Source organism: Taudactylus pleione, unplaced genomic scaffold, assembly GCF_031769625.1.
Source record: "Taudactylus pleione unplaced genomic scaffold, aTauple2 ptg000043l, whole genome shotgun sequence".
NCBI lineage: Eukaryota > Metazoa > Chordata > Amphibia > Anura > Myobatrachidae > Taudactylus > Taudactylus pleione.
In genome coordinates this window covers 8,616,048-8,628,500 of record NW_028284445.1, presented here as the reverse complement: position 1 = coordinate 8,628,500, position 12,453 = coordinate 8,616,048, and the positions used below count along the sequence as shown (strand labels likewise).

At 44.3% G+C, this 12,453-nt stretch overlaps 1 protein-coding gene across 3 annotated transcripts in view; it reads left to right on the top strand.

Annotated features, from left to right (window-relative positions):
• Positions 1–8,167, top strand: part of PDS5B (PDS5 cohesin associated factor B) — a 149,835-nt gene extending 141,668 nt beyond the window's left edge. For 2 of the 3 annotated variants that reach the window (XM_088460234.1, XM_088460233.1), the window contains exons 30-34: positions 609–754; positions 2,032–2,589; positions 2,689–2,790; positions 5,328–5,448; positions 6,638–8,167. In XM_088460234.1, the coding sequence (XP_088316360.1) occupies positions 609–754; positions 2,032–2,589; positions 2,689–2,790; positions 5,328–5,448; positions 6,638–6,667 (957 nt within the window). In that variant the 3' untranslated portion in view covers positions 6,668–8,167. The remainder of the gene's footprint in view (positions 1–608; positions 755–2,031; positions 2,590–2,688; positions 2,791–5,327; positions 5,449–6,637) is intronic. The other variant, XM_088460236.1, reaches the window with a different exon arrangement.
• The last annotated feature ends 4,286 nt before the right edge of the window (positions 8,168–12,453 follow it).

Genomic DNA, 12,453 nt, shown 5'->3' with positions numbered 1-12,453 from the left:
CCGTGTAGCCGGTGTATAGATTATTTTGATACTCACGCGCTGGTCCGTCCTGTTGATTGCTTCTGTTGATACTCCAGGACACACCTCTGACGAAATCGCCTGGTGTGACGAAACGCTTTTGAAATTCCCGTGGCATCCATTGATACATGCTCCCATCACATTAACAGAGAGCTCCTGTATATCAGCCGTGACACGCTGGAGTGTCTTGCAGCTCTTCGTGAAAGAAATGCTACCTGCAGTCTAACCAAACTACCTGGACGCAGCTTCTCTCCTAAGACAGCCTGCATGCAGCGGTCACAACCGTTCAGTGCGATCCGCGTGCAGACACTGTCGGAACATTTGCCAGCACAATCAGCTGAGAGATCCCGGCGCCTGCTCTAATTCTATAAGAGTTGCTATCAACAGAAGCCATCCACAGGTGAGTCCAGCGGGTGAGTCTCAAAATAGTCTAAACACCGGCTACACGGAAATCTTTGTGAACCTTTTCAATTATCTATAAAAAAAAAAAGCAATAGATTGAATGATGTAAAGCGCCACGGATTATGCTAGCGCTATATAAGTGTGTGTGTGTTAATATATAACTAAGTGTTGCTATTTTCATATTTCAGCCTAAATCTACAAATGTTCTTGGAGCAGTGAACAAGCCGCTATCTACTGCAGGGAAACAGATGCAGTCAAAATCATCTAGAATGGAGACTGTAAGCAATGCCAGTAGTGGGTCTAACCCAAGCTCTCCAGGAAGAATTAAGGGAAGGTAGGAAACACATCTCCTCCCTTTTACCATTGTAAATATACTACTTAAATCCATATAGAATTATCTGCATCTGAATAAATCTGTCTAGAGTTGGATTCATGCAAAAGCATATAGTTCTGGCAAATGTATTATTCAGTCTTTCCCTGACTGTCCACGACAGCGTTGACACAGTAGACTGTAAGTATTTCCTTCCCTCTTCAGCACAAATTATTAAAGCTGCTCCCAAAGGCTGAAGTCTAGATAAAGTGCTGCTAGACACCAGAACCTTAAATTATATAGGAATTCATTAAGGCTTTTCCCTAACCCACATCTCATATTATCAAGCTGCCAGCTTTCCGCAAATGTACCCTGCTCCTGAGCAGCAGCCTGCTACATCACTCTTCTGCTAGTACATGGGAAGTGCTCATATTAACTGTAATGTTTAGTGATATCTGGATGTATCTAGTGGAGGTACGTTTGTCTAGTTATTGGTTAACTATGTGTTAGTTACAGGTACTCTAAGCATCAGGTTGACCAGTGACTACTTTTAGGAAACCAATACATTCTTATATATTGTAGTACAAGCCCTATAAGAGTAGTTGTAATGCTGATGGAGTCTCCTATAAAAATTTAGTGATATATTCTATATTCATGATTGGCCACTGTGCAGGCCGAGTCCCTCTATGGGAATCATTATGAAATACCAACTGAGGAGATGCCGGCTGTCAGTATACTGACAGCGGCATCCCGAAGGTTGGAATCCCGACAGGGGAATGGTGAGTACTGTTCCCCTATCCTATTTACTCCCTAACCCTCCTTTTCTGTACCCTCATACTAACTCTCCCTACCCCACACCCTAACCCTCCCCCCTGTGCCTGAGCCTAACCTTAACCTCCCCCCTTCAGCAGCCTAACCCTAAGAGTCCCTCCGGGGTTCCTAAACCTAACCCTCCTCTCACCCCCCTCCTCCCCCGCGGCTAATACTTTGCCCCGGTCTCCTAACGATCAGGCTGCCGGGATTCTGACGTCGGCATCCCCAGTCATGTCGGGATTCCTGCGCCAGTGTTCTCTCGGTGATCGGTATTCCAGCAGTTGGCATCCCGATCGTCGGGATATTAACCGCATCCACTGTTATGTGCTGTAATGCAATACTTGGTCACTTGCATTTTAAGCTCAGCTGGCACCGTATTACTAAATGCCATAAAACATATATGTACTGTAAACTATAATCTTGCTTGTCATGGTTTTATGCTCATTTTAATGTTTGTTTTGATCTTTTTTTAACCTTAACATGGGAAGACTTGACAGCACTGAACTAGATCATAGTGAAAATGAGGACTATTCTATGATGTCGTCTCCGCTGTCTGGGAAGAAAGGGGATAAAAGAGATGACTCTGACATAGAGAAGCCAAGAGGACGTAAAAAACAATCTCTCCTAGACCAAGATGATAGTCTGAGCATGGATGAATTATCCAGATCTGCTCCAGAACCAAAACCCAGCAGTGGCCTGCGTGGAAGAAAGCGAGCAGCCGCTGCTTCTGAGTCAGATGACCAGCAATGGCCAGATAAGAGGTTGAAGGAAGACTTGCTTGAGCTTGAGGATGAACAAAATAGTCCTCCTAAAAAAGCCAGACGGGGAAGACCACCCAAGGCTGCTAAGGCGGCAGCAGCAGCAGCAAAAGAAGAGCCAGCAGCGAAGGCCCCTAGGCGGGGCAGGAAAAAGACAGTCGCAGTAGAAAGTCCCCAAGAGGAAGAAGTGGAATCACTTGACATTAATGAAGAACAAGATTCTGAAAATGTAGAACAGAAAAGGAGAGGCAGGGGTTCATCAAGGACCCCAAGAAAGACCACCCAAAAGTAAGCTGGGTTTGTTCTGATGGCGCAGGGAGGGGGTATAGATTTTACTGTATGTAAGTAGATGCGTAGATGAGTGTTTTTCTATTATAATTGCGTCAGCAGGTCTGACCAGTCAGAATCAGCTTTGGAGTCTTCACCAGTTGCACCACAGAAAAGAAGAGGAAGACCTCCCAAAACACCCCAAGTACAGGAAAAGAAAAGGTACATGTTTATAAGGAGCTGATAATTTACCAATGAGAACAACAATCTTGCATAATTCATGGACGTCTATATAATTTTAGAAAAGCAAAATATTTAATATACACTATATAGATAAAAGTATTCTGATGTCTGACCATTACACCAACAGGGACTGTAATGAAATTGTATTCAAATACACATACTTTAATATGGATTTGGTCCCCTTTTGCAGCTATAACCGCTTCACTCTTCTTGGAAGGCTTTCCACAAGATTTTTTAGTGTTTCTCTGGAACTTTGTGCCCATTCATTGTGTAGAGCATTTATGAGGTCAGGCACTGATGTAGGACGAGAAGGCCTGGCTCGTTCCAGTTCATCCCAAAGGTGCTCGATGAGGTTGAGGTCAGGGCTCTGTGCGGGCCAGTCAAGTTCTTCCACACCAAGCTCATCAAACCATGGGCCTGATTCAACAATGATCGTTATTGCGCTCACAGCTTCGTAACCGCACGGAGGTCTGCTGCAAAATTATGCTAATGAATGCAATCGTAAATCCGTCGCACAGCCAGCATAAAGACACCCACTACCGCTATCTCACATCTGTAATACCTCTCAGTTCTGTGTATACATCGATAACCTCGGCCCTTTGCACAGAATTACAGCAGGTCTGACCTGCTGCAGAAACTGCAAGTCTTGTTGAACACAGTACTCTAGCTGCGTATGCCGTCTCAGTGGCTAATTTGTGCACGCCCAGGAAACTGCTTTGAAACAGACACGCCTGCGTTTCTCTGAACACTCCCCAGTCACCATCCCCAAACACTTACAGGCTGTCACTCTGCAATAACTTTTATTCTGCTTGAGTGACAGCAAAGTATTCGCAATGCTCAAGCACACTGCGCTGTATGCACCATCAATCGATCGGCGTACGCTGTTGCTATCTATGCTGAATCAGGCCCCATGTCTTTATAGTCCTTGCTTTGAGCACTGGGGCACAGTCATGTTGGAATAGAAAAGGGCCTTCCCCAAACTGTTGCCACAAAGTCGGAAGCATAGCATTGTCCAAAATGTCTTGGTATGCTGAAGCATTAAGATTGCCCTTCACTGGAGATAAGGGGCCTAGTCCAAACCCTGAATAACAGGCCCATACCATTATCCCTCCTCCACCAAACTTCACAGTTGGCACAATGCAGTCAGGCAGGTAACGTTCTCCCGGCATCCGCCAAACCCAGACTCTCCCATCTGACTGCCAAACAAATGTTATTCGTTACTCCACAGAAGACATTTCCACTGTTCCACAGTCCAGTGTCTGTGTGCTTTACACCACTCCATACTACGCTTGGCATTGAACTTGGTGATGTGAGTCTTGCATGCAGCTGCTCGGCCATGGAAACCCATTCCATTAAGCTCCCGTCGCAGTTTTTGTGCCTACATTAATGCCAGTGGACGTTTGATACTCTTCAGCTATGGAATCAGCAGAGCGTAAGGGATTTTTATGCCCCATGTGCCTTAGCAGTCGTGGTCTCCGCTGAGTTGCTGTTCCTAAAGTCTTCCACTTCCTAATAATATCACTTACAGTTGACCGTGGAATATCCAGCAGGGATGAAATTTCACGAATTGTCTTATGCAAAGATGGCATCCGATCGCAGTACCCCGCTTCCGATCACAGTACCTTGCTTGAAGTCACTGAGCTCTTCAGAACTATCCATTTTGTATCATAAATGGAGACTGCATGGCTAGGTGCTCGATTTTATACACCTGTGGCAACGGGTCTGATTGAAACACCTCGATTCAATAATTAACAGATGTGGCCCAATACATTTGTCCATATAGTGTATCTTCCATAGTAGTTTGAGGGCTCCCTATATCTATATTGCCTTTTGGTATCTCTAGCAGTCTTCCTAATTCTCTGTTACATTATTAAAACTCAGTGCATTTGTTTTTTTGTTTATTTTATATAATATGCTGTACGTAGGTCACATATGTAGATTATCTCTTTACAGATAGCACAGTTCACACTAAATTAGGAAGGATCTTATTGACTTTTGTGTGGATTTTTTTTATCCAAAATAACTTACTAGAGATGCCAGAGTGTGTGTCACGTTCGATGTGCTGTAGATTTGCTCAGAAGTCTGTTTTGTATACAGATCTTTCAGTTTTTATGCTGCACATTCTTCATAGCTAAGCACCCGTTTTTCTGGCGATTCAGAGCGCAACTGTCACAGCTCTACTGCGCCTAAAGGGGTGTAATTGGGTGGTAGTGGGACGCTCGCATGTTGGCTGTCTAGTGAGGGCATGTAGACTGGATAGTGGGCTGTGCTGAGATCTGTATACGCAGAGATCCGTTTAATTGCAGAGGATCTAATGATGGTTATGTAAGAAAAGCCTATGGATGAGTGCTGTGGCCAACTCCGCATCCATGCAAATATCTGCATTTAGCTCTGTGCACGCAATGTGGATGTAATTACGGCTGACTTGCATGCAGCTCTGAATCAACCCCCTTTTATGACGTGGTTCAAAATAACTTTTAAAAGTGACAGTTTGCCAATGTGATATTTATGTTTAGTAATGTAGGACGGCCAAGAAAGGCAGTCAGTAGAGACCCGGACTCTGATGAGGAGATGGAGAACAGCCTGGCTCTCAGTGATGTCTCCAGGGAAGAAGAGGAAGAAATTGCTCCTTTACCTGTAAGTTCTCCACGTTTTCTTGTCATACACTCACTACTCTGCTTCCTCCCTTTTATTTATAAAGCTAAACCTCGCTATATCATCTTTGTATGTATGCCATTGTTAGTGTGTTAGGTTGTATGTATAAATATGGGGCACCGTAGCTGCAATTCTCTGCTGAGGTGCCTATTGTAAGCTCATTATGTCAATGAGGAATCTCACAGAAAATGTAATAACTATAGCATAGAAACATCCCGTTCCGTGAAGTATTTACTTCAATACAGATAGAAACACAGGATCTGACGGCTATTTCTCAGATTCCCGCAATCGGACCAGAACCGCCAGTCAAAAATGCAAATCGAGGCCATCGATGATCGCTGTCAGGGAATCTGTGAAATTCCTTATGTTAAACATTCCTGGTTTGCTGGTCGGGATCGGCAAATCGGTGAAATCCAACATGTTATATGTCACCAATGCACCGCATTTGAGGATTGGGGAATTGGCCCAATACATGGCAGATGTATGGGGGGCCTTTAGTCGTAGTTTGTATCACGCCTGCCCCCTTTTGCCTCTGTAGTGTACATAAAGTGGCACTGGAATGCTACTTGAAACTTGACACTTTTACATTGAGTTTATTAATGATCTAGAAAAATTATCAAGTGGTAAAAATAAAACTTCATGTTAAACTACATCTATATTTCGGTTCTATGGTTCCCCCTTTATAGGCAGCGCTACACCATGCATCCTCTGAGAGTTTGGAGCAAAAGCTGATTGTAGCCAGTCTCTACCTGCTTACATAATGTAGTGTTCCCGCTGGGCTGTTTTAGCAGGAGGCCCTGATTTTAAAAGGGCAAAATGCGCCCTGCCCTTTCAGCGGCGCCTGCCACTGAGCCTTCCCCACCCGCAAGTCAGTGTCCCGCTGGTGGGAAAAGTTGCCGTGACAGATCATTGCCCGGTGAATAGACGTGCGCTGCACATGGCATCTATTTATTCACTGTGAGGTGAGAGTTTGGGGGAAGTGTGACAAATTGGCCAGACGGCAACCCCAGCGCCCTGCCCTGTCCACTTTCTATGGGAACACTAATAATGAATTTTCAAACAATTTTATGAAACATGCTTATTCATGTGTATGAGCTATTCAGGACTGCAGACAAGTAGTGTTAACTTTCTTTGTGGAATAACTCATTATTAAAGTTCCATTTCTTTTTAGGCACGGCGCTGGTCAGCAAAAAAACGATGAGAAAGCGTTCAACAATGACCTGGCTGGAGGAGGAGTACATGATATCTCTTGTACAATGGCATAGGACTGAGGCTGTGCAGGGAAGGGGTCACGCACTGACAGCAAGAATAGACTCACACCCCTGCAGCTGCAGCCACAATTGTTTTATCATTAGTTGTGGGTATTTGTGTGGTTTGTAATGTGCGCTGGACATGTAGACCTGAAAATGTAAATAGCACCTTTTTTTTCTTTTTTTTTTTTTAATGCGTCATAAAGTGCTTGTATAGCTTTTATTTTGCAGCTTTAAAACTGACTTTAAATAGTTGGCCATCAGATTTTCCAAAATGACAGATGAAAATGAAGCAATATTTGCCATTGTGTGTGCAGTAGTCTCCTTGGCATTTTACTGTGAAGAAAAAAAAAAATAATATTTCTAAACACTGTCATCAATGGTCTTTCAACTTTCAATAATGAAATGTTTTGTAGACATTAGAGCACCTTTGGGTCATTTTTGGTGCTCTCCTTAATTTGTTTTATTTTATTTTGCTTGTTGTGTTCTTGTTTCGTTTCCTTTTTTTTTTGCCCCGGAGTATCCGTTGTCCAGCAGAAAAAGAGTGTGGCTGTCATTTTTAACCTCTATTTTGTTGCCAGACCTGGCTGGCTGTCTTGTGGCATTGCAAAATTGTAAGAAAGATGATTTAAAACTATAATAATTTTTTTTTAAAGTGTTTGCGCTATGAATAATGAATTAAAGACGCTGCCTATCTTTTCTAGTTTCATGTATTTCACTTTGACAAAACAAAATTATTCAGAAATGTATTGTTACCCTCCCTACCACTCCCTCCCTTCCTAAATACATTTAGAGAATAACAGGCCTTTGCAATGTTTTTTTGTGGGGGGGGACTTGCATGTCTATGGTAGGGGGACGGAGGAGTGGGTGGTATGTGATGTACTTTTTATAAATAATTGCTACTACAAAGCTGCCTCTTCCATCTTTTTCTGTGCCAACTGGGAAATCCACAGTATGACTTGTAAAGACTTGTTGCTTGGCATAACATGATTCCCATTTCAGGAAACTTGTGTAATGTAATACTTTTCTATTTTATTTACTCCGTTACCAGTATTGGACTGTAATCCCTTCCTACATACAGTATATCATGAACATTTTAACAGCACTGTACATCTTGAAATGCATCTGGATAGCTTACTTCCAGGTTTTGTTTAAGTATATTCCATATAAAAAATTATTCTTTAAGAGGACTGTGCATTACACAGTATAACAAACTTCAAATGTTGAACAATGTATTTTATTTCTAGGTATCCATTGTGTTTATATATTGTGTATAATTCAACATTTTATAATGAAACGGCTGTATATTATCTGATATGTGTGAAAATATTGTTCCTTTCTAGGACCTTAATGAGAAATGTATTTTCTATTTCGTGTGATGTTTGAATTATGGAGCAAATACAGCTTTCAGCAGCATAAGCAAACATTGTTTAATTAAAGTAAATGTTTATAGAGCCTATCTTAAAAGCATGCTCTCACTATCAACTGAGCTATTTCTTGTATTTTGCTAGAAAATGGTCATAGCTGCTGTGAAAAGACTGTTCTGCTGGATGGTGGCTGAAATATTATTTGGCTATAGTTGGCTGGCTGTATTTAAATGTTTTTTGTTTTTTTTTCTTAACCTTCAGTGAACTATGTGGGGTGCGACAAACCCCAGCAAGATTTAAACGCACATAAGTTTTTTTAAAATACTGTGCGCATGTTGCCATTTCGTGTTGCTGGAGTTGCAACATTGCGAGCGATAGAGCAGCGGGTATACGTGCGTAAAGAGCCTGTGGGCATCTCATACCCCACCTGGTATGGCACCTGCCTTGATGTCAGCCAACTGTGATCTCCTTAAGACCTAAATTTTGTTTTTTAATTATTTCTAATTGTTCAGAAGTTTAATTTTTACGAACGATTGTGATTCAAACGTGTTTTCAAAGATCTTTTTAAAAAAAAAAAAAAGTTGTTACTAGAAGACGTAAAAACTTTCATTTTTGGTGTTTTAAAAGTTTAGAGTTTATTCCCTTTTTTATTATTTTGTTTTATTTTTATACCTTAAGGGACAAGAATCAATGTCATGACAGTTGAAATTACTGTTGTACTAAATTAGTATACTTATGGTGAAGTATAGCATGGGGTGTGAGAGACCCTCCCATGGTTCACCATGTTGATTTTTTTTCCGCACATGGGTTACAGAAGGTGAAAGTGTACGCAGCTTTCAAAGTGTAACTTTAACAGTCTAATCTGAGCAACACTTTTATAATTAAGAAAAGTCCTGTTTTTATAATTTTTAACCAGTTCAAGACTGCAGGGTTTTTTTCCCTCAAAGCCAGATAGGTAGCGCATTTCAATAAATATTTTTATTAATCTATTCAGTACAATAGATTACTTAAGATGGTGAAATATTAACTTTCCTGTTAGAGATTGGTAATGATGCCTAATGTGTCTTTATATGTGAGCCATACATTGGCAAACGCAGGATTTCTAGAGGGAGGTTTCCAAATGCTTGATTGTAGAGTGAGTGTGGCCTGTCCATGAAGAGGGTATAATTAGCATTTAACCAGCTTTAATATGTGTCATACAAAGTATATTGTGTGTCAGAATTCCAGCATATACAGGACCAGCTATCACAGTCATTATATGTGGCAGTAGGGCCATCCTGTCTGAGCTGAATGTTTTTATTTTAGATGTGGGCCCCATTCCAGAGTATTAGAGCAAGTCCGGGAGTCTGGGGGAGCAGCAGAATAACCTAGCACTGCCCTGGACATATATGTACATATTGGGCTCTATAGCAGCACATCCCTAACAGTGAATGTTTTCCAGATCTCCTAGTTGGTGCACAGGTTATTTATTACTGGCTGATGCATGTTAAAAGATCCACAGGTGGTGCTAATTATTTCATTTGTGATACTGAGAAGAACATGCAGCACTAGTAAAATGACCTTACTATTTCTATTGTGGTCATGGTGTGAGCTGGGGAGGGGGGTTTCCAGGCAGACGGAAACCCCCCCTGCGTTTGCCTATGCCTTTAATGTTTGTTTTACATAATTTTAGGTCACAAGACCTAATGTGCACACTTTATTTTTAAAATGGTTTTCCCCATTTGCTTTGCTACCACTTTACATTGGTAAAATGTTTTTTTGTGACTAATTAGTGCTAATAAAATAGACAGTGCAGTAAATCTTCTGACAAAAACACTAAACCAGATAAACTTGAAAATCAGATGCGCCATTTTTCTTTTGTGCGTATCATTCAGCTGTATAATTTTTGGGTAAATGCAGTTATTTTCTTTGCTGGCAGAATCTGTTTGCTTTCTGGACCCCAGATTGGAATCTCAGAGTGCGGATGTCAGGATCTGAGATTTGTTTTGTGGTTCTGAAGCAGAGACCAAGGTATGATTATGGTTGAAGGGTGTGTGTGTTTCTCTTCATACAGTGAGAACAGCTAAAAGCACAGAATACTGACAGTACTTCAGGATATAGCATGGGATGTGCAGATGGCTCATTAGAATACTCAGAAGTATAGTACTATAGCAATGTGAACTGTAGGTGATGCTAGTGGACACTTGCTGAGAAGAGGTAGAGATACTTAATTTCTACTTCAGGGTCCATAGGGTATCCACAGGATACCTTGGGGTATAGGTGTGACGTCAGTCGCAGGGCACCAAAGAGTTAAGCTTTCAGCCTCCCAGGATGCACTAGGTCCCCCTCCTATACCCCGCCCCCGGGCCAAGGCACCTCAGTTTAGTTGGTGCCTGGCCGGAGTCGGGTGCACCTGTTGGAGTGGGGGCTAGAAGAGCCCCTGAAGCTTTTTCTTCATGCAGCTGTGGCTGCACATCTGGATGAACAGCATGGACAGTCAGTCCTGACGTCCATGCTGTCTTCCCTACACCCCGCCGGTACCAGAACGCCGGTACTGATCCGGGGATGCTGGTGGGCGTCTGGGGTCACAGCTAGCGGTCCAGATGCTCCGGACCATGGCCTGATTCAAGGGAGACAGAGGTAAGTAGCGGGGTCCCGCGGTGGGTCCCCGCTGATCACATGGTCCTAAGTCCCCAGGCAGGGGGCTCCCTGGGGACTGGCTGCAGCGTGGAGCCAGGCGACCAACCTGCGCTTCCACTACCCCCTGGGACAGCGGACCGCAGCAGAGCGGTAGCGCTGCAGCGTCCCAGGGGTTAAATGCATGCCAGGGGAGCGCGCCTTCCCTGTCTCACAGCCGGCGCCTCCCCCGCTGCACACAGCCCTCTCTGCACTGTGCTGACTGGTCCTGTGTCAGCGCTCCTCCCCCAGGCCAGCTTCTCTCTGCTCCTCGGCGGCCATCTTATCTGCAACGCATGGTGAACGCTGCTGGAAGCCTGGAAGGAAGCATCGTGGTCTGGGTCCCCCCGCATACCTCTCCTCCGCTGTGGCTCAGGTCTGTGTATGCTGCGCTGTGTCCTACCAGGCCCTGTGTCTGTGTAGTTGAGTGATCAGCGCTGTTAGTGCAGGAATTGTTATTTCTCTGCATTGTATGTGACTGTGCTAGCGCTGCTGCCTGTAACTTTTATCTTCTCAAAACTGTCAGCTTTATTACTGTCCCTGTTCTTTCTGCTAAAGCCCTTGCAGTGCGGTGCTGCAGGGTGGTCTCTCGCCTATTTAATACTTAATTGGTGAGAGAGGTCACATACGTGGTGCCATCATGTCTGAAAGTGATTTTCCCCTCCGGCTACAGTGTACCACGTGCAAAGTACCGTTAGTGGAGGGGGAGGGTAGCGCGGAGGGCCTTTGCCGGCAGTGTTTGTCCATGGCGCGGCCTATTACGGTTACAGCACCGGTACAGGAGCCGCCCTGGGCTTGTTTCGCTCAGGCGTTAACAGCTTTAGTGGGCCAGTTAGCTCCGCAGCCCGCGTTTACTCCGATGGGTTTGTCCCAGCAGTCTGTGGTGTCGTCACCCATGCAGGGTTTCCCACGACAATTGGTGGTACCCCACAGTCTCCCTATTTCCGCGCTCCCGGGTTCTCAGGAGCCAGCGTGGGTTAACTCCCTGACGAGTTCTGTACAGCACTTGTCGGATGTGTTGCAAGGGGAGTCTGTGATGCGGCCTCATAAAAGGCCGGTGGCGTCCCTGTCCGCTCCTTATGAGGATGATGAAGGGACGTCTGATGATGGGGAGATTCTGGATCCTTACGATCAGGAACCTCTCCATACTAAGGACGCTGATGCTAAGTCCAAAGTATATATTCCTGGACTTATTCGGGCGGTCCGCACAGCCTTGGTGATTGAGGACGAAGTTCCCCCAGCGGCTAAATCTAAGTATGCCTTTTTCAAAGATGTGAAGGGCGATGCCACAGTCTTTCCTCTTTCGGGTCAGTTGGTGGACCATTTAGAGGAGGCGTGGAAACAACCTGGCAAAAGATACCAGCCGCAGAGACGCCTGGCGGTGGCTTATCCGTTCGCGGATAATTATTTTGCTAAGTGGGAATCCCCTCCACAGGTGGATTCTCACGTGACCCGTCTTGTCCGTAGTGCCACATTGCCGATGCCATCCATGTCCTCCCTTAAGGATGCTACGGACCGCAAGGTAGAAATCTGCCTGAAGTCCGCTTATTCCCTTGCAGGGGGGGCAGCACGGCCGGCTATGGCCATTTGCTGGGTTGCCAGAGCGATGGAGCGCTGGGCGGATTCATTAGAGGCTTCTTTTGAATCCGACTGTCCGGCCGAACAGGCGGAGTTGATTGGCAGTCTCCGTGATTCGGCCACCTACATCAACGAGG